This window comes from Hemibagrus wyckioides, linkage group LG16 (genome assembly GCF_019097595.1).
Source record: "Hemibagrus wyckioides isolate EC202008001 linkage group LG16, SWU_Hwy_1.0, whole genome shotgun sequence".
In the NCBI taxonomy this organism is placed as follows: Eukaryota; Metazoa; Chordata; class Actinopteri; order Siluriformes; family Bagridae; genus Hemibagrus; species Hemibagrus wyckioides.
This window is the reverse complement of record NC_080725.1, coordinates 14,456,170-14,478,438: the sequence shown is the minus strand read 5'-3', so window position 1 is coordinate 14,478,438 and position 22,269 is coordinate 14,456,170. Positions and strand designations below refer to the sequence as shown.

General features: G+C 40.0%; 1 protein-coding gene across 48 annotated transcripts in view; it reads right to left on the bottom strand.

The window, feature by feature from the left end:
• Positions 1-9,194: 9,194 nt before the first annotated feature.
• Positions 9,195-22,269, bottom strand: part of LOC131366964 (protocadherin alpha-C2-like) — a 239,726-nt gene continuing 226,651 nt past the window's right edge. For 26 of the 48 annotated variants that reach the window (XM_058412059.1, XM_058412042.1, XM_058412048.1 and 23 more), the window contains exons 2-5: positions 14,741-14,799; positions 14,215-14,268; positions 12,760-12,872; positions 9,195-11,193 (exon numbers count right to left, since the gene is read on the bottom strand). In XM_058412059.1, the coding sequence (XP_058268042.1) occupies positions 10,949-11,193; positions 12,760-12,872; positions 14,215-14,268; positions 14,741-14,799 (471 nt within the window). In that variant the 3' untranslated portion in view covers positions 9,195-10,948. Of the gene's footprint in view, positions 11,194-12,759; positions 12,873-14,214; positions 14,269-14,740; positions 14,800-18,900; positions 22,263-22,269 lie in introns of those variants that run through there. The other 22 variants (XM_058412069.1, XM_058412071.1, XM_058412076.1 and 19 more) reach the window with 5 other exon arrangements.

Genomic DNA, 22,269 nt, shown 5'->3' with positions numbered 1-22,269 from the left:
ATGGATAAAAAGTACAGCATGTATTTAATATATTTAAAAATGGCTAATTTCTTTGGTGTATGAGGAATTAAACGATATGAAAATTTAAACTAATGCCAAACCTAAAAAATATTCATAAATAATTTTTTTAAATGCTTTTTTTTAAATGTAGTTTATCATTCCAGTGATCAAGCAAAAGAAAATACAGTGGTGGTTTGTGCTGTGAGAACAGATGGAGCATTAGAGGACATGGAGCTGGGTTTTACCACACACACACACACACACACACACACACACACACACACTGCATAATAAAACCAGTGCACTTAAGAGGACACCATCACTTTTTGAGCTGGTGATATGTATTGATTCAGGACTGCAGTGTGTTTTATTAGCGCTAGTTGGCAGCACGTCCTCTTCTCCCTCTTTTTTTCTTCCTGCTGCTTTCCGTTTTTCCTCCACACAAAAGCAGCTCGGGTTTATCAAAGGAGCAGCGTGGTGTGTAGAAGGGTGTGAGCTTTTTATCTTTCGTCTTTTACTGACCAGTAAATCAAATTCGGACCCCTCCTAGAGTCAAACGTGTCTATTGTTAGAAACACTGCTATATGCTTAAACAGAGCTGTTAAATCCTTAAAGTCATGTGCACAGGAAGAGTCTGTGTGACCTACATAATCCAACATGGCCGCCACTCAGTGATGTATATGAATACTGAGTACTGCATCCACCCCCCCTTCCTCCCTTCCTTTCTTCTCTTTGTGTATTTCTTTCCTTTCTGTATTTCTTTTCTCATCCTCATCAATGGGTAAGATATATAATTTAAAAATAGAGTTAGATTTTCTGCTATAAATCTCTCCATATTGATGGAATGCAGGCTGACAGGCTGAGTGTCATGTGATGACAAGTGTCATGAGAGTGCTGTTGACAGCAGGAGGGTTTTCTACCCTTTTCTACCCTGCTGTGTGTTTGGGAGTGGCACTAGCCGATTGAAGAGATTGTGTGTGTGTGTTTCTCTGCAGGGCCAGTTCCTGTTTAATCCTACAGCACTGATCTTACAGAAGATCAGAGCTCTATGCCTTAGCAGCCAGTGTGGCATGAGGATGTGTTTATCTTATATACTCCAAAACAAGCCAACATTTTACATGATCCAAATATATAGACTCTAGATTATTGATACGATACGACTGGAATATTAACGAGGACTGTTACAATGCAGAATTGGTTTAAACTCTTCATTCCTTCATTTTCCGTCAGATCAGTGGATTTACTTGGATGAGATTCATGGCACCACACACACGCATTCACACACTCGGGAAATCTAGCATATCCTGTCCGCTTACTGCCATGGTTATGGAAAACAGAAGGAAACCAGAGAGATGTGTTTGAAACTCACAGATGGTAACCTGAGCTCAGGATCGAACTCTGAACTCTGAAGAGGTGACATCACGTTTGCAGAAATGTTCTTCTGTTCCTACATTTTACTTCTCAATGTTAAGAATTGTTTAATTACAATAAGCATTTGGTTGATGACATGAAACCAGTGTTATCCAGCTGATTTCTAGATTCTAATGCAATCTAATACATTATGGTTTCTATAGCAACAGCTGCTCATTCATGGATGCTGCACATAATTTCAGAAAGAAAATAAAGAAAAGTATGATTCTTTATGATGACATTACCTTCATTTATGGAAGGAGTTTCCAATATCACAACTTTGCAACATTAAAAAAGTTAAATCTTTCTATTTCTCCTGCTGTGAGCTGGTTTTGTGTTGAACACAGCACCTGTTTTTTTTCTTTTCGGTCCATGGATGGTGCTGAAGAAGTTCACTCTTAGACCTCTGGATCTTCATGTTTAAACTAATTTCTGCTTGGTTAGGTTTAAGGTTAGGGTTAAAGTTAACCTTGAACCTTTATGTTCCATGATATCATGATCAGGATGCAGCGGTGAGTGGTCAGGATGCAGTGGTGAGTGGTCTCTGCTGGCCTAAACAGCAGTCATCTGAATCACTGACTTGCATTTTTATATATTTAATATATTTTTCCATGAATGTGTATTAAATTATTCCCAATAGTCTATTCTCTACATTTCATAACTTTTCTGTTGGTTGCGCTGCTTCCAGTAGTGTATATTTATAATAAGAGTATTTATCTAATCATATTTCAGCCAGTGTCTGACATCATGTGTTGCCAGGGTGAAAGAAATCTGCTTTAAGGCCTTCAGAATCAATAGTGCAGGCGCCCATAGCTTAAAATAAGTGGCAATTGTTACATTAACCAATCAGATTTCGAGTTGCCATCACTGGGGCCATCTAGCAGGCATATGATTACGTCAGCAATTTCCCGTCCTTTGATTGGATAATTGGAGTAGTCAGAGGCAGCGAACCACACAAACTAAATAAAATATTTATATTTTAACTCACAATGGCTGACAGAGGAGAAGAAATCGATTTGCAGACATCCTTACAAATGCATTTTCAAGGTGGACTGTAATAAAATTGACTATTCCTTGTGAGGTGTGAAATACTGTAGCCTAATTACTTTGCTATTTAACAGCTGATTAGTATCTAATGCTGTGGAGTCATAATGATGGTATAGAGGTGGATTAATTCAGGAAGGACACCAGTGAAGGCCTAGGTGTGAAATGCATGGCCCGCCACTGTCAGGATAGCATTGTGGTAGGAATGAGAATGTTGAGTGTCGAGCTTATGGTTTTTATCATTTGTAACTTTACTTCGCCTGCAGTTCTAAAAAGAAAATTTTCAGATACTTAACTACTCTTTTGGTCAGACATGTAGGTGGTTGGACACTGTGAATGTGTATGAATTATATCCTTAATATTCGATTTTTATTGTGTGGTGACATTTCTTGATTTCATTTCCTGGTCCTGTCACCATCTCTGTGTTGTCATTGGCTGGCCTCTGTGTTCCTTTGTTTTTTAGATCTTGTGTTTTGATCTTTGTCTGAAATTCTGACGGTGATTACTAATTAATAAACGCACTTGCATCCTGCCTCTTCATGCAGGCTAAAGATTAAAACTTGTGTCATTCCTGAGGTCAGCGTCATTTTGGACAATCTGCTCATCCGCCCTAAGAAGCTTCTCCTTCTCCCTTCTTCCCTTTTTTGCTCCTGTCATCACATTGGCAGCCTTCTGCCTCAGGGTCCGGATGGCCAATCAGCTTTTAGAGCTGTGTGCCCTGTGGGAGCTGATTGGCAGAGAGCTGTGGGAGTCTCCAGGTAGAACAAGTCAGAGAAGAGAGAAGAGAGAAGATAGAGAAAAACATACTGGGTTTTATTTATCAAAGTCAGCATCAAGAGTATAAGTGGATCAACCTTCACGCTGTTTAATCCAACGTGTTTTTTTTTTTTTTTTTTTTTTTTTTTAAGAATATCTCTATATTCATTAAAGAACTAAACAACACAACAACACGCTGTCATATTGCTGGTTGCAGTGCTGTGAGATCTTCATCCTTGTCAGATGTGACACACTCATTAGCCTTTATGAGAGCGCTCTCTAATCTCCGGCTCTGATTTAATGGCTGTGTGTAAAACACACGCGGTGTGGAATCACCCTGCCATGCCCATTTGCTGGCAAGCTGAAGACACCGAAGCTTGTCCTCTCGTCCTGTCACTTACGTGTCAGACTGTCGCAACTCAATTACCAGTGATGCTGCAAAATGGCCGCCATCTTCGGCGCAAACCGAAGTTGCTAAAGTGTTCGCTGTGCTGAATTTTCATACTGTAGAGTGGATAAAGCTCTGAGAAAACACTGCACTGTACAGCTTTTTTATTCATTATTCTCTTAATGTCATGTGTTTGTGAAATATAAACCTTTACATTATTTTCCTTTATCCTACAGTTAAATCCTCTGAAGTTGAAAAGAATAAATAAATAAACAGGTTATTATTTATTAATTTATTTATGTATTTGTTTGTTTGTTTGAATGAGTTTTGAATTTGTCATGGACAGGATTGATTTTACTGATTCTTTTTTCTTCTCACACAAATTAATCATGACTCACTGGAATGAATTTTAATGGTTTGCTTTTGAAAAATAAATATGTATGAATTTAAAATATAAATTACAAATAAAGCCTATTGATAATAGCATGATGTCATGGATCATGTCATCAAGTCACAGACACAAACACACACACATGTATTTGAGACTGTAAATGATTTAATCTGCACCCAGAAAAAAATAGGAAATTTGTCATTAAATTATTTAGAAGTCTGGTTTGTTTTTAGTGGAGTGTCATGTGTGTACGTCTAATATTCCACAATGCAGTATATTAATGCAAACCTCACTCTCCTCCACTAAAACCTGTCGTCATCTTTTCTGTCTGTTGCCATGGTTACCTGGCTCCTCATGCGTGCATCCGCTCCTCCGGCGTATAGAGTCTGTGTGTATATGAGAGACCATTTGTATGTGTGTGTGAGGAACAGTGGCGAAGATTGAGTTTGTGTGTGTGTGTGTGTGTGTGTTTTCCTGGCTGCAAATGCTCCTTGTGGAAGCTGAAAGGACAAAGAAGCACTGAAAATAAGGAGAGAGAGGAAACACACACACACAGACACACACACACACACACACACACACACACACACACACACACACACACACAAAGAGAGAGAGGGGGATGTGATGCTGCAGGAAAACAGGGAAGATGGGGGAAAAAGGAATTAGTGAGCAGCTTAGCTTAGGTTAATGATGCTGTTTTGGGAAAAAGAGAATGAAAAAAGACAAATCGAGAGATATAGAGAGAAAAGGACGAAGCAGAAATGCAATATGAGTCTCAGGAGGACCACAGAGTTGGATAGCTTCCTTTAATGTTTCCTTTTATAGTATCTTTTTTATGATGAGAGAGGGAGAGGGAGGGAGGCTGAGAGAAAAAAAAAACAGATTTGAATTGCTAGAGAGAAAGGCTGAAACATACAGCAATAGATAGAAGTCACAAGAACAAAACTATTGCTCTCTCTCTCTCTCTCTCTCTCTCTCTTTCCTGTTCTCCTTTCCACAATCCCTCTTGCAACTGAAAACACTGCTCTGACTCACACTGCAGGTGTGTTGGGGCAGTTGCATGAGCTGCCCGACTTTCTTCACATCCACATCCAACCTGAGGATGCAGGGTTGCCATAGCAACAGCTGAAGGAGAGGGAGAGGGGATGATGGGCTGGCGTTGGGGTTGGGTTTACGTGCTGAGGGGGGAAGACATGTTTTATGGACTGTGGTTCCACTGAGCGGGTGTAGCTCATAAATATTACAGAACAGAGCCACACACACACACATTTTTGTGATGGATATATAAATATAGACAGACTCCAGAAAAGCAGAGGACAGAGGAAGACAGGGAAAAAGATGCAGAATGGAAGCGTGTCTTAGACATGTAACAGTGTCCTTCATTTTGTGGAGTAGAGACTGGTTTCATAATTATTTCACTCCTTCTGGCTTCATCTGTAAATTTTACCACTGACATGTAACACACTGATGACTCCAAACCACAGATGTAAAAAAAAAAAACAAACCACAAAAAAACGCCACACTTCTTGATTTTTTTTTTAAAGAACCATTTTGATCAATCACCACAGTTTTTTTTATTTATATTATTTTATGTATTTACAGACAGACATACTTCACAGTGTTTTTGTGTTTTTATTTCTACATGCTTTCATTTCCCAGGATCCACTGCGAGGCTCCCACATGAAATTTCACAGCATTAACTTGCTTCAACGCTTCCCACTTTGATCATATGAGCATTTAATTTCCTGGACATTTTAATAATTGAGTGTTACATTTTTTTGGTTTTCTGTTGCATTTATTTTGGCTTTACATTGGTCTGTTTTAAGCGTGTGTTTATTTATTTTTATTAGAAGATTGCTAAAAGAATTACATCTAAAACAAGTGAGATACATGGATAAAGAATATAAAAAAGAACTGAGCAAATTTATACAGATTAACAGACTGATTCAGTGAACTTTGAGTATTTTTACCTGTATTTATGAAAAAAGAAAAAAATTAACGACTCAAATATATTTCCTTCGTACATACTAGTTTTGCAGGATTGTATCTGAATTTTAATATTTATTCATGCATTTCTTTTTCTTTCTTTCTTTCTTTCTTTCTTTCTTTCTTTCTTTCTTTCTTTCTTTCTTTCTTTCTTTCATAAATAAATAAATAAATAAATAAATAAATGAATGAATGAATGAATAAATAAAAAAAGCAGGAAATGAACAGTTTGAGTCATGTGCCCAAATACATTTCTGTCCTTGTCTGATCAATCCTTACTTTTCAATATTGAATGCATAAATGAATAAATAAAATAAAATAAATTTAGCATTTTACCAACCCAAAGAGTTAAAAACAATTTCTCAAGCAACCATTGTCATAATCTAAATCAGATGGACTTCTTAATTAAACCTGTATAAAGTGATGAGATAATGAAGTCTTTCTCTTTGCTTCTGATATGAAAGCGTCCCAGTGTGTCGTTTTTTGATGCTCTAAATACTCCATGCTGTGGGTGGTGCAGCTGGGTTGACAGACTTGTTTCCATGGTAATGGCAGCTGCATTGGGGCTTTTTCCTCCTTTATAGGAAGCTGCCAATTTTGTGCAGGAGGGAGGAAGGAAGCACCGAGAGGTGGTGGTGGTGGTGAGGGTGGAAAGTGGGGGTGGGATGGGGGGTGGGACAGGGGGGGTTAGAGGATGAGAGAGTAGTGAGGAGGGAGGACCACAGAGCAGAAGGAGTCCTTTAATCCAGCCAAGTAACTCCTTCTGTCTCTCCTGTAGAACAAAGAAAAGCAACAAACTGTGTGTGTGACAGAGAGAGAGAGAGAGAGAGAGAGAGAGAGAGAGAGCATAAACAGTGAGAGTCACAGTGTTTTTTTAGCAAGTAAAGCCACACAACTGTCTGATTTCCAGTGAGTTAATGGTTTATTCGAAGCCTTTGAATTAAAAGTGTGTGTATAAGTGATGTGAGTTCAGAGCTGAGAGTCACTCAGTGTTTGTCGAATGAACGATTCAGGATGAACTGACCTTTTCATGATGAGATGACCACTGGCACATTGTGGAACCTGAAAAGAGCATCTGGCCTCGGTGTGTTTATTGACCTATCTACATGGACACCGAAACAAATCACTGTTTCCTCTGGTCAATTAAATCTGCCTGGCAACAAAAGGCAACAGACATCAGAGAGAGAGAGAGAGAGAGATGGATGGATGGAGGCATGTTGAGGCTTTAGGAAGCCGTGTGCAGCAGATCATTATATTAGTGCTTGATTTTGTCAGAAACTTTGTCAGAAATTCAAAGTTAATTGATAGTTCTTCCTTTTTTTCTCGCTTTTTAAACAAATAAAGCTTTTAAATCTCTACCTATAAACTACAATATCTATTTAAAAATAAATACACTTGAAATACGCTGTTGAAATCTGGATTCAGGAGTTTATCAGTAACATGACAAGCTGTGTTTTTTTTTTGTATTAATGTCAAGAGAGATATAAAGAGAGGCTGGTGAGAGAAAGACTGTTTATAGCTGCTATAACTTGTTTCAAAGATGTTCAAGACATTAAATGCAGCTATAAACAGATTTGTAGTATGACACGTTGTTCTTTAATAAATGAAAAAGTGTCAATTTGGGAAACGTGGGTGGTTTAAGGGGAATAAACAAAGCAGACTGTGGGAAAGATTTAGATTAAGATGTACAATAAAGAAAATATGTTGTTTATTTATTTATAATTTTTATAAAATAATCCAGATTTCATGCAAACTGTTTGGGTGAGTATTAAATCACTGGAAATTATTTAATTTTATTTATTTAACCTTCATCTCACAACCTTTTCATACTGTATGAATTCATAAGGCTATAAATGTGCAACGTTTTATATTTAGGTTTAAATAACTCCATGATTCCTGAAGCTACCAAAGCAGACATGTCCCAGACGGCACACTGTGTGCTTTAAAGACATCTGGGGTGTGTGTGTGTGTGTGTGTGTGTGTGTGTGTGTTTAATAAAGCCTGTTTGTCCTCCCTCTGTGGAACCAGGTGATTAGTGAAACCCCTGATTAACTGACTAATTCTGCAATCAGGGGCTGCTCTCCAAATAGCTGCTGGCTGGAGGAGCAGATTCTGTCATACTCTTTCTTCTTCTTCTTCTTCTTCTTCTTCTTCTTCTTCTTCTTCTTCTTTTCTGTCTCTCTATTCATGACAACTTCTCTATATTTCTAAGCCTGGTCTATTTTTTTCAATTTCATTTTATTAGCAGTTTACATTTCCAACCTTGTGAAACATTTAGAACCCCATGTGTGCTGAAGTGTCATGCTCGGTCAGCTCTTCACCTGCTTACACAGATAGACGTGGATGCTGCTAGATCAGAAAATAGCCTCATTTCCTCTCGTCGCCTAGGCAACCACTGCAGATGCTCAAGACATCGGCCATTTTGTCATCTCTGCAGGTTCACAGAGCCAGAGTAATGAAATGGAGGCTTATTCAGGGCAATCTCCTACTGAGCTGGCTAGATTTGTCCATTGATTATTATACATTTGATGTCGCAGGGATTTCTAGATTTAGCTCAGGAAATTGGTCTTTTTTGGATATGAATCATAGTGATATGAGTCAGTGGAAAGTTTAGATGCTGCATAAACAGTGTGAATGATGCAGATCTGCTGTAAAGGACATGCTTCATGCTGCATGTTTTATTATAATGAAATGAAATCTTTTTGGATCAGTAAGCAAACATGCTGTAAAGATTCATTAATTATATATTGGTGCAGCATTAAGATTTATTTATTCTTTTACTTTAGCTTTATGTATATGCCTCGCCATCTTTAAATTCTCTTTATCCTGCAGCAGTTTATTAATTAAAATCTCTGACTGACTCTGAGACTCATTCCATACATGTTAAATAAATTTTCTTACAGTTATGTGTTTTTTAATTTATCAGCTAAATGCCATGTTTTATATGTTTGAGAATAGTATAGTTGATTATTGATTAGTTATCACGTGAGCTTTATATGATTTTTTTTTCAATTATGGATATGTAACAACAAAGTACGAAAACAAACAAAGTAATATTTGGCTCATCGTCCAGTTTTAAATCCTGTCCAAATCATTTCTTATTGTTATACCAGTATAAATATATACAGTAGTTATGTTATGTTAATATACACATTAATTCATACTTTAGACTGCAGTTAAAGCCGATTACAAACCCACACACAGTGACAGAGCAGCTTGTGAGTTCTGACAACCTTTTATTTGAAATGTAAGTATCCCATTAATAAACAAAAACATAAACCAAATCAACAGCCATATAAATATCTGCATATAAAATAAAAGCAGGACATGAAGCGCTAAGCAGTTAGAAAAGAAAAACAAAGGAAGTTATCACGGTTGAATACATGAAGGTATTCAAGCAGCAGACAGACATTTATATTTTCTATATATTTGCAGTTAAACAGACAGGAATAGCCATTCCGGTAGCATTAACAGCTTACTGTAATTACACACACAGAAGACTAGAGAGAGAGAGAGAGGGGGAGAGAGAGAGAGAGAGAGAGAGAGAGAGAGCGCACGCTAAAAACACATTACCTTTTCTTTTTATAGTTTGGAAGAAATAAAGTGAAAGAGAAGGAAAAAACACAAAAATATGCACATTTTGTTTTTCACAAGGCCTAATCTACGATTGCGGTTTCTTTATAGATTGTATTTACAGTTTGGTTAGTAAGTAAGTTTGAAGCTTTTCGTATCTAAAGCACTACACTTTGTTTTTTTCCCCAGGTTTTTTTTGTTTTGTTTTGTTTGTTTTTTTGTTTGTTTTGTAATCTTTTTTTTTTTCTAAAAAATACTGAAACAATCCTGTGCTAGCCAGATGTCCACGGCTCTAGTTATTTTACAGACGGGTAACGTGTCGTATTTACACGGCAATGTTGAGTCGGATTGTACAGGATGCAGGAGAGTATTAAAGTCCAATTGGAAAAGAAAAATATTTACAGGAATCGTCACAGGATAAAATTGGCAATGTTGATTGGCCAGGTTAAATATTTCCTTCATATTTCCATCAATGCAGTATTACTTATTCGTCCAGGTTTCCCATCCCACACTCGGAACCCGGGATGATCATGCTCAACCAAAACGAGCTAACACAGACCAAAACATCCACTATATCCAAGGAAACACTTCATTTAATGCAGGTCGTGATACAGGATTGATATACAGCTATATACGGAGTCGGTGGGTGTTTAAATAATAACGTGATACATCGCTATAATAATCATTAAGCATTGTTTGCTTTAGCGCTAAACAAATTTATTGAGACTGAATCCAATCTTACGTTTGTTTCTTTTTTTCCTACAATGCAAAGAGCTCCAGCTTTTCAGTTGCTGTTTTTATGAGGAAAATTCTCTTACTCTTGTAAATACACTGAACGTCATACTTTTACTCATTTTTTCACACTGCATAGTTTTCAATACTATGGTTCAAAAGTGGATCATGCAAGAATAAAACTTTTTTTTTTTTTTAAATCCAGGGCTATGGCACATTCTTCAAAACAAAAACATACACCACACATTTCCACTTTTTTTTTTAAATTCATGTCACAATATAGAGGAGCATTTTTTTTTTATCTATTTGTGCTAGAAAGAAGACAAAATAAATGGTGACATGACAAACCCACGCGTATTTTTCAGCAGTGCGAGCGAACAGGATGAGAGGAGATCTGAACACGTCTCGTCCTATTCGCTTCTTATTGATTTTTTTTTACACTAAAGTACAAATTCTACCACAGGGGGGAAAAGGCTGGGAATTTCTTGCATCGTGTCTAAGAACTAAACCAAACAGAACGCAAATTTAGTCTCAGCACTAAAGAAATTACTGATGATTAAATATTCTAGTTTAACATGCGCAGAAGAGAAATGCTCAGATCGGATCTGCTAATCTAATCTACTCTTGTCTCGTTTCTTCTCCTCTAATCTGACGCTGTCTGACTCTTACTTCTTGTCCTTCTTGGTCACCTTCTTTTTGCTGGCCGGGGTCGGGGCAGCTTTGGGGACGTCGACGGCGGGAGCGGCCTGGGGCGGGGCCTGAGGAGGAGGCAGAGCCTGTTGAGGCATTTGCTGCTGAGGGTTAGCTGTCAGCGTAGCGGTGCTGCCCGGTATGTAGACGTTCTGACGGTAGTCTGCGACGTACTGAGCATTGTAGCGAGGGCCGAGAGTCGCCGTGGCTTCACTCACTTCTAAAACAACAGGGTGAAGCATGAAAAGGAAAGAGAGAGAGAGACAGAGAGAGAGAGAATAAAAATGGAAGACGAAAGAGAGAATTGTTTTAGCAACAGCAAACATGTCGGAAAACTCAACCACTGAGGCTAAACATTTACCTCCAACACTCCTTCCATCAATCTCACATAAACATCTCCTTAAAGAAAACAAGTGTGTGTTCATGTGCCGTCACGAACCAGCAGTTGCTATAGAAACACTGAGTGCATTATTTTTCTGAGATATCAGCGGTTATAGAATTGAATCTACACCTTCTGACCAATCAGATCTGAGAATATAACAACACTCCATCTTAACATCTGGTGTTCTGCTCTGAAATTGGATGTCTGGGTGGTTTGGTGCAGGAGACTCAACACTAAGACTTCCAGCAGACTAAAACACTGCACTGCAATGTGTGTGTGACCTGCTTTTGCCTTTCCCTCCCCCATGCATTATATATGCAGTAACACACACTTACAGACACACACTCACACTCTGCTTGGATCCTATCACGCATTTAATGGGGCATGAAAAAAACCCACACTGCTATTGTTCGCTGCTGTTGCAGAAGTCGTGTGGCGGCTGTTAGTGACGCACACACAAACACACACACAGCAGCTTTGTCTTTGCATCTTGAATGCTTTTGCATTCTTTGCTTCGCCATTAGGATTGATAAAGAGATTTTGCTAAATGAATAGCAACCAGACTTGCTTTCTCACTGACTCGTTCATCACAGTGCAGAAAGGAAATAATAAGGCAGTGCGGCATACGCAGGAACACTGCAGCTGTGTGTCGGAGGAAGAAAGACGCTTCTGTCCTTTCTAAAGCTCTAGTAGCCTTCAGTCAGCCAACTGGAACCATCTCACTGTTATTCTGTATCCTGAATCCAGCCTTGATGCTGACTCTCAAATACTGGACTCAGATTATGTTGGACTCCTTTTATTTACTGTTTTTATAGTAAAAGTGGTTTCTTGGCACCATGACAAGCTGTGTGAGGGTTTTTGTTGTTGTTTTTTTTAATTATGTTGGAGAAAAAAGAGAGTCTAGTGAGGGAACGACTATTTAGATCTGCTACAACATGCACAACATTCCTCAGAATTCAGTGTAACTATAAGTGGAAAATAAAGAAAGTATAACATGTCATTCTATAGATAGCAAGTCATATTTGGCACATTGCTGTGGTATAAGAGAAACAAATCACATCAGGACATGCTCTAACAGGAAAATAATCAACACTTCATTACATCACCATGTTGTTGTCCTAGTATTGTTAACTATCCTGTGGTGCTTACAGGTTTTTGGCCACACATGGTGGCATCACATAATTATTTGTGGAACAAGTTTCCATTTGTAAAATATTTGATTTGGTCCATGGTGCAAAATAAACCTCTGCATAATGAATTCATCGTGTTTCCTTCACACTCCCACTACAGCACTTGCTACAATAAGATTTTAATTAATCTCACATATCTGTCTTTGGAGAATTAAACAGACTAGGAAAGTGATGGAGGGATTAAAAAGCCGAAAGAAAATGGACTGAAGCTCACCGTTTGCTGCAGCCATCAGAGCCTGGAGCTGTTCGGCTTCAGTGGGGGGGTTCGGCCATGGTCCTGTTCCCACGACTGCACCGGCTCCTGCTTCTTCAGGACGAGCTCCGGCTCTGCACAACATACAGGGCTGTTTAGTGTCTTGCCCTTATACACACACACACACACACATGCTTGCCTGTCCTTGGCATGAACACACCGGGCTGATGAGCTGAGGTGGCCATTTTGTGTAAAAAGCAGCACACGGTGTAATGGAGGCTGCAGTTGAAGTGAGCAGAGGCAGCCATAATGTAATCAAACAGGCAGACAGGTCAGTATGCAGACACACACACACACACACACACACACACACACACACACGGAAATACACACTGATTTCTGTTCTTGCATATGTAGTGTATGTGTTCAGTTTGGGATCAACAATCAGCTTTCTTCAAGATTCAACACTGATGCTTATAAGATCCAGCTCTTTAAACCTGCTTGTTTATACCACATAACTGTTCTTTATTTACCACAACAGCAGCTCTGACAGTAACAACAGCTGAAATTCAAATAGCAGCTTTATATCAATGCGCTTTAACATGTTATCATTTCTATAGCAACAGTTCCTTGTTAAAAAATGGCTCTAATCGTTGATTATGATTTGGTTTCATGTCCAGCATTTAAAGAAGGAGTATCCAGTGTCAGGGATTTGTAATCATCAGAGATGTACATCTTCAGGACAGAGGAGTTTACATTTTTTTGTGGTTTAACTGTAACACAACAGCAAAAGAAAAAAGTGAGAGGCTGGTGAGGGAACGACGGTTTATAGTTACTATAACTGCTTTAAGTGACTCATTTCCAAATTGCTGTGGTATAAGAGGAATAGAATTTTTCAGGATGTATTGCTAAACTCTACAATAATAACCATCAAATAAATGAGTTGACTGTTTTCCTCTATATCCTAAAAAAAATTTGACTCTTGATTGTTGATTCTTTGCTTTACTACTTTTTTTTTGCCCAGTGAATCTGAAGGATTGTCTTTGCTGCTGTGTCTTTACCCACATAAACACACAATATGGAAATCAAGAACAAGACAACAGAAATATTCTCTATGCTACGAAGACAGACTACACACAATTTGTCTTAGGATGCCAAAGCAAACCCATTTCAAAAAAGACAAAAAAAAGAAAGGCACTAGGCCACACTACACACAGTGCCACAGTAAACCTACAGAGCAAGATGCAACATACAGTCTCCAGCAGTACACACACGTCCAAAAGTCCTGAGGTCTGAAGCCAGACTTGCAGTTACGCACAGACCTGCAATGGCAAGACTATTGGATGGTGTGTATTTGCGAGCTGGAAGACACACTGAGCAGCTTAAAAGAAATGTGAAAAAAAAAACTACAAGGCTCCTCGGGCGAAGCCGAGCTGCAGCACACACTACTGTCCTCTTCCACTTCCTGCACTCTACCTGGACTTCTCGTACGGAGTCCATCTCTGCTGCAGGGTGTGGAACCTGTGCTGGCTGGAACACAGGGATAGTAGCAATGCGCCTGTCACTCATTTAGCCACATGCCAATCAGCATGAGACCGACATCTACAGCCATGTATGCTAGGAAATTATTTTTTTTTACAATGACTTAGATAAATAGAAGGATTAACATCAATGCTGGCACAACCTTATTAAAAAAAGGTTCCATCAAAAAATCGTTCTTTGGTTTGTACCCAGAACCATTTGCAAAAATTCCAAGTAAAACTCTTGACATTGATCTCAATCCATGGAACCCTTGAGGAACCTTTTTTCTAGGAGTGCCAGAGAAGTGCCTGAGCTGGGTATAATGTGATCCCAGTGCTTGTTAGATTTTGTAAAGAGTCCTCTGCTGGAAATATTTACCAGGAATATTTCTGACATTGTATTTTGTCGGTTTATCAAGCTAATCAATGACTTTTTAACCTTAAACTTTATAAAGCACTGGTAAAGCCACAACTGCACTTACCCGCTTGGTCCAGGTCTCTGGTTCGGTGGTAAGCGCCAGTCGTTGTTCGGTGGTTTTTGCTGTGGGAAAAAAAAGACAGAAACACTTCCATTTACATTTGCTTTTAGAGTTATAATTACTGGCGCCCTGTTCCATGACACTGCCTCTTCTATGGTGTTATAAAAGACTGAGGTATCTGTAACAGGAAATTCAATTAGTGAAGCCACAATACAGTTAGCTGCAGACCTCAGAGTAGAGTGAAGGACAGGAAATGGATAGAGATGATGCCTAGCGAGATAAGACAGGATTGAATGTGTGAATAATTGAAACAGCCATCATGTCTTGGAAACACATGAGTGTGTGGACAATATAGGAACACACACACTGGCATTCTGAACAGTAGCTGAGTTACTCACTGCCTGTTAGAAGGATAATGGACCAAAGTGCATGGACTAAGCATGGAAAAAAAATGCTTGACAAAATACATTTAGAAGAACTGTGATGGTGAAGTGTATATCACAGCTTTTATTGGGATATTTTTTAATATATGCTTTTAATCTTTATATGTTCATCCTGATTTGAAGAGGATCACATGTAGCACGTGAAATGTCTCACTGATCCTGACATGACATTGACTTTATATCTGTTTCCATATATACATGGATCATCAAAGTTGATTGCATGATCTGAATTCAAAGTGAAAAAACTAAACATAAATAAAATAAATAAAAACAGCTCCATGGCTAATGAGTGGAGTCAACAAACCTGAAATCTTGTAGAACTAATAATCCACACATACATTTTTGAATCCTCCCTGCTGTGGCAACATACAAGATATCAGACTGTAACACTAGGAAGTCCTGTGTTGCAATCCTCCCCGAGGCGTAATTGAATATTCAAACCCCCTGATGATATTCTCACATGCCAAACAGAACAACAGTCTCTAGAGAGACACCTCATTTATGTTCTTCACCATACTCCACATTTCATTCTCCTGGTGTTTTTATTGGTGTATTGACAGAATCCTCACCTTCAGGACTGAGCTACCGAACAGTCTCCGTGACAGACTTGTGCTTATGGCACCATGTGGCGTCCGAACAAACACAAAGTCACTCTGGCTTGAGATAGTTGGGAAGCAGGGCATATGTATGGGTTTCTGATGGTCCTGTGAAGCCCCTACAACCTCTAGATACCGAATCGGTCCGTCAGAGTTGAGCTGCAGGTGAATGTCCTTGTGTTGGTGCTTAAATCCCAGTCTGTGCATGACAGAGGTCAGATGACCATGATGGCTCAGCCATCGTAGTAAGATAAATATAATAGTGAGGAGAGACACTGATATGACGCAAGATAAAGAAATGATGAGATACAACGCTAAATCTGCTGAGGGATTGTTTTTTCTGCTTGGTGAGCTCCTGCGCTCAGAGGAAGCACCCGTTGATTTCTCAGCCAGAGTGATATTTACAGCAACGGTGCTAGAGAGGACTGGTTTTCCATTGTCATGGACTAACACAGTGATGCTGAATACACTCTTACTAACATCCTGTGCTAGTTTTCCTGCTACTCTCAGCTGTCCAGTATGGGCAGCAATGTGAAACAGTGCTGCATCTGGACCAGCCAGACTGTAGAACAGCCAGGCATTGTGGCCGCTGTCTTCATCCATGCATGATATCCGGTTAACCAGATGGCCAGGGTCAGCTGAGACAGGCACAAAAAACTGAAGCATACCATCAGAAGAAAGTGGAGGGTACAGAAGCTTCGGAGCATGGTCATTCTGATCAAGGATAAACACATTCACTGTGACATTAGAGCTCCGAGCCGGGGAACCCCGATCACGGACCTGCACTACAATCTGAAACATGTTTATCTGTTCATAATCAAGAGCTCGCATTGTATAAATTTGTCCTTTCTCAGGGTTTATGTAGACATATGAGGACACAAGGGAGCCTTGGATCTTACCATCCACAATAAAGTAAGACAGACTGGAGTTCTCACCCACATCCGGGTCGAATGCAGACAAGGAGAGAATCGGAGCATTTAGAACATTGTTCTCAGAAATATCCACAGAGTAAGAGGACTGTGAAAAGACCGGTGCATTGTCATTGACATCTGAAAGACGAACCACAAAGGATTCCTGCGAGGAACGAGGCGGGGAGCCGGAATCACTCACAGTCACTGTGATGGTGTAGTCAGCAATGGTTTCCCTGTCCAGAAGCCCATCAGTCATTAAGATGTAATGGCCTTCATAAGGAGAACCAATCTTAAAAGGCAAGCCAGGTGGGATGTGAACACTTACTTCCCCATTCTTCCCGGCATCTCCGTCTTTTATGCTGAGGATGGCGATGACAGTGCCTGAGCTGACATCTTCACTCAGCACATGTGAGACAGAGTTAATGCTAATAGCCGGAGTGTTGTCATTAACATCAATGATCTCCACTTTAATGTTACAGGAACCTTCCATGGCAGGACTGCCTCTGTCTCTGGCCTGAACTGTGATGTCATACACGTGTGCCTGCTCATGATCTACTACACCTGTCACTCTGATCTCTCCACTGTCAGGATCTACTGAGAAAATTTGTAAAACATGACGAGAAGTGTATTTATGAAAGGAGTATTGTATTTCTCCGTTCAGACCATGATCAGCGTCGAAAGCTGTGAGTGATGTTACTAATGTCCCTACAGGGGAGTTTTCTAAAAGTGTTACCCTTTTCATTGGCTTATCAAAATCTGGCGCGTTGTCATTAATGTCAAGAATATTCACAAAAATAAGAGTTGTTCCGATTTTTTCCGGCTTTCCGCCATCCACTGCAGTGAGGTTCAGACGAAAGGCGTTGTGTTTTTCTCTGTCCAGCGGTTTGTTTAGCACCAAGACTGGAAGCTTAGTGCCGTCACTTTTGGTTTCTACTCGTAAAATAAAATAGTCATTTGGGCTGAGGAGGTAAGATCGCAGAGAATTGATTCCCACGTCGGCGTCTCGCGCGATCTCTAGACGGAAACCAGTTCCGGGAGCAGCGGCTTCGGAAATCTCCAGAGACAGGTTTTTAGTTTGGAAAACCGGCGCGTTGTCGTTCACGTCCACGACTTCGACTGCTACGTGATGCACTTCTAAAGGTTTCTGGAGTAAAACCTGAGCGCGGATGTGACACGATGAGCTTGATCCGCATATGCTCTCTCTGTCCATTTCCTGTCTGATGACCAAAGCGCCACTTGTTAAATCTATATCAAAATATTTAACGTTAGATTCCGAGACCATGCGCAGCTCCCTGTGCATTATTGCCTGAACGTCCAAGCTCAAATCCTTAGACATGTGCCCGACTACAGTTCCGGGTTTCGACTCTTCAGCCACAGAATAAAGCAGCTCTGAAGCCTCGATATCAAAGATTAAATGCAGAGCAATCCAAATCACAGCATGCGCTGATTTTCTTCGGTGCATCACTCTGAAATCCATCACCACTCGAATTCTTTAACTCTATAAATACACAATTAATTTTAAAGTATATGTAGTCCTCATTGCACAAGCCATTAATAGCGTAAATAAATAAAAAGATATAATTAGTTAGACTACATTCTAAAGAAAATCTCACTGCGCTCAGTGCGCATCATGGTCAGCTTTCTCTTTGTTAAAGTCTTCAGAGTGGCTAGCACCCCCAGGACTGTGATGGTACACAAAGAACTCGACTCCTTATTGGAGGAAAGTAACATTTGTCTCCAAGCCGGGACAAGAGGGGTACTACAGAGGAACATCTGCCAGTAACCCCCCCCGGCCCCCGCATTCCAACACACACACACACACACACACACACGTGGCTGAGACACGTCGTACAGCTTTGGTGCGTTGAATTAGCTTCATTACATCATTCTTATATTAATAAAATATTATACATCAAATGTGTCAATGATTTTAATTCAATGCGTCACTTTCACTGTTTACAGTAAGAATATACATAATTTACATACATTATATGCCAGCTAAGCAGATCTGTAACATTTGAGTGACAAAACTGACCATACAAACAATATTCGTTCGATAATTCGTTGATATAACTAAAGTCGAAACAAAAAAGCGAGATCTTTGTGGTGTTGAATCTCTACCAAATTAAACTAGTGTATAGTGCTTGTATTTACATAGATAAGACAATTGATGTATATGATATACATTTCACGTCGACGGGATCTTTCCTCACCTGCTGACTCTCAAATGTCCACGTGCTGTCCGGTAATGACGCGTCGAGCACGCTTAGAGTGTTTGTAAAGTCTGTTGTGCTGCTGGGTTTAACGAGGGTGAAATCACTGAATTCGGACATTGGAGAGAGATAGGAGCCGAACGACTGACTCTGAGACATCATGTCTCCTCCCAGCACCTCCACGTATTTAATGGGTCCGTCAGTGTTGAGCTGGATCTGCAGGTTTCTGTTTGGGTTTTTATATTCACAATCGCTCCGTCTCATACAGCAACTCGAGCTGCCTCTACTGCTTCGTGCGCATTTTATCAACAAGACCAAAAATGTCACCAAACACAACAAGGAGATGGAGGCAAGAGAAATGATGAGATATAAGGTGATTTTGCTACTTTTCTTGTCGGGTTCTGTGTGTTTGTGTCTAAAGTCTGAGACTGGTTCATGAAAACCGTCCTCTATCAGTATATCCACAGTGACTGTGGTGGACTGCACCGGTTCTCCATTGTCCTTTATCTCTATGAGCAGTCTCTGAGAGGAATCGTCCTGCTCTGAAACAGAGCGCTTAGTTCTCACCTCTCCTGTATGTAAAGTAACAGTGAACAGAGATGCGTCCGCAGCCTCAGCTAGCCGATAGGAAATCCAGGCGTTATGGCCTGAGTCAGCGTCCACTGCTGTGACTTTAGTAACGAGGTGTCCTGCTTTAGCAGAGCGGGGCATCCTCTGATGAGAAACAGAGCTCATGAATGCGGAGGGGTAAATGACAGCGGGGGCGTTGTCGTTCTGGTCCACAATAAAAACATGAACCGTGGCGTTGCTGCTCAGAGACGGGGAGCCGTGATCTTTTGCTTGGACTTGGATCTGAAACACTTTCATCTTTTCATAATCAAACGAGTGCATGCTAAAAATGCTCCCATTATCTGAATTAATATAAAAATATGATGACAGTGCCATGCCCTGCGCTTTGGAATCAATTATAGAATAAGATATTTTGGCATTTTCTCCTACATCAAGGTCTAAAGCTGAGACAGAACATACAATCGAGCCTGGGTTGTTGTTCTCTTTAACATACGCCTTATATGAGCTATCTGAAAAGTTTGGTGGATTATCATTAACATCAAGTATTTGAACGAAAATATTTTTTTTGTTACTTAACGAAGGAGAACCTGAATCAAACGCGGTGATTTCTACGCTGTACTCCGGAAACATTTCACGGTCTAAAATACCATTTGTCACTAAAGAATAATCATTGGAGAAAGTGGATTTCAGTATAAAAGGAACCTCAGGTTGGGTGTGCAAAACGACTTTCCCATTTACGCCAGAGTCAACGTCGCGTGCGCTTATTAACGCCACGACGGTGCCGCTCGGTGCGTCCTCGCGCACCGAGCTCGTTTTGGACGTGAGCACGATTTGCGGTGGGTTGTCATTCACGTCCAAAACGTCGATATGAACATTGCAGTGCCCCTCCATTTCAGGGATCCCTTTATCTTTAGCACTGACTTCGATGTTGAAAGTCGGAGTGCTTTCAAAATCCAGCTGCCCGTTTAAAATGATTTCGCCCGTCTGTGGATCAATGTGAAACAATGACCGCACTGCGTCGGGTGTGTGCTCTCCAAACGAATACTGGATTTCCCCATTCGTGCCCTCGTCCAAATCTGTAGCATCAACTTTTAACACCGACGTCCCCCGACTGGAGTTTTCAGTAATGCTTGCTTTATATATCGCCTTGTTAAATACAGGATTGTTGTCATTGATATCAAGGACAGTGATATTTATCTGAGAAGTGCCTGATTTAACCGGACTTCCACCGTCCAGAGCAGTGAGCATCAGCTGATGAAAAGCTTTCTTCTCACGGTCGAGCGATTTCTCCAAAACCAGCTCGGGCATTTTACGTCCATCACCAAGCTCTTTGACTTTCAAGCTGAAGCATTCGTCTTTGCTCAGCGTGTACGATTTTAATGAATTACTCCCCACATCCGGGTCTTGTGCAATTTCCAGAGGAAAGCGCATTCCAGGCACGGTGGACTCTGCGATTTTCAGCGCGCGCTCAGTTGACTGAAAATGGGGATAATTATCGTTTATATCCTGTATTTCAACATCTATTCTGTAAAGCTGGAGCGGATCCTCGATTATGACTTGAACTGGAAGCAAGCAGTTTGCGTTCTGTCCACAAAGGCTCTCTCTGTCGATCCTTTCATTAACCACCAGCTCACCTTTTCCTAAATTCACGCTGAAATACTGCTTACCTGATTCGGAGACTATTCGCAATTTACGGTCATAAAGCTCGGATATTTTCAAGCCTAGATCTTTACCGATATTTCCGACCACAGAGCCCACGTTAAATTCCTCAGGAACTGAATAGCGAGTTTGGCCTTGTGCGTTATTCCACAAAAGAAGAAAGAAAAACAACCAGAATAAAAGGCACCTCCAGCGTCCAAACCATGTCTTCTTTGTCATGGTGGTGGAAAATCTAGACGAATCACCACAACGATGGAAAATGTAACATCACCGAAAAATGTATCTTAGCTTCTCGATGTGATTCCAGACGTTTATTATAATCCATTTTTATTTGTAGGAAGAATAGCGCATCACGGGCTGTACTGGCTCTGTGCATCGTGCGATTCCCTGCGATGGGGGAGGGAGTGGATCTCTTTGTACAGTCTTGCTTATTATTGGAGCTCTGACTTCCAATAACAAAATGGCTGCCTCTTAAAGACACACACACACACACACACACGAGACACATGGTCTCATTTTGTTCAAATTAACAATAAATTAACAATAAAATTAACAAATTAACAATAAAAAAATCGTAATGTTTTAGTCAATATTTCCTCTTTAAATTTGTCCCACTTTGGAGGACATAAGCGGTATAGAAAGTTACTAAACTAACGGTTAAGGTTAGGGGTAAGGTTACCATTGCTGACAAAATAATTTGTATTAATAAAATAAAATACAGCCACGTTACCTTCATCATATCTTGCTTATTTTTTATTCTACACAAAAGCGTCCACTATAATAAGCCGATTGCTCCTCATTACGCCTTGTGTCATTACAAAGTACCCAGTAAATAAATTTAGTTATAAAAATGCAGGTTATAGATCTAACTGAATGCAATTTGTGTATTAGACATCACAATTGTGCCACAAGAAGGAAATAAATACATTAAATAAACATAAATATATAATAAGCACATATAAAGTATTTAATAAATGAAATAGCAAACAGATGGCAGCAGAAAGTTTGCTCACATCATGAGGCCGCATAGGGAAAGTTGCTGTTCACGTTGATGGTGCTGAAAACCACCTCTCTCTCTCTCTCTCTCTCTCTCTCTCTACGTATTACACATAAACATAGCGTATAATAGACCAATGCTAT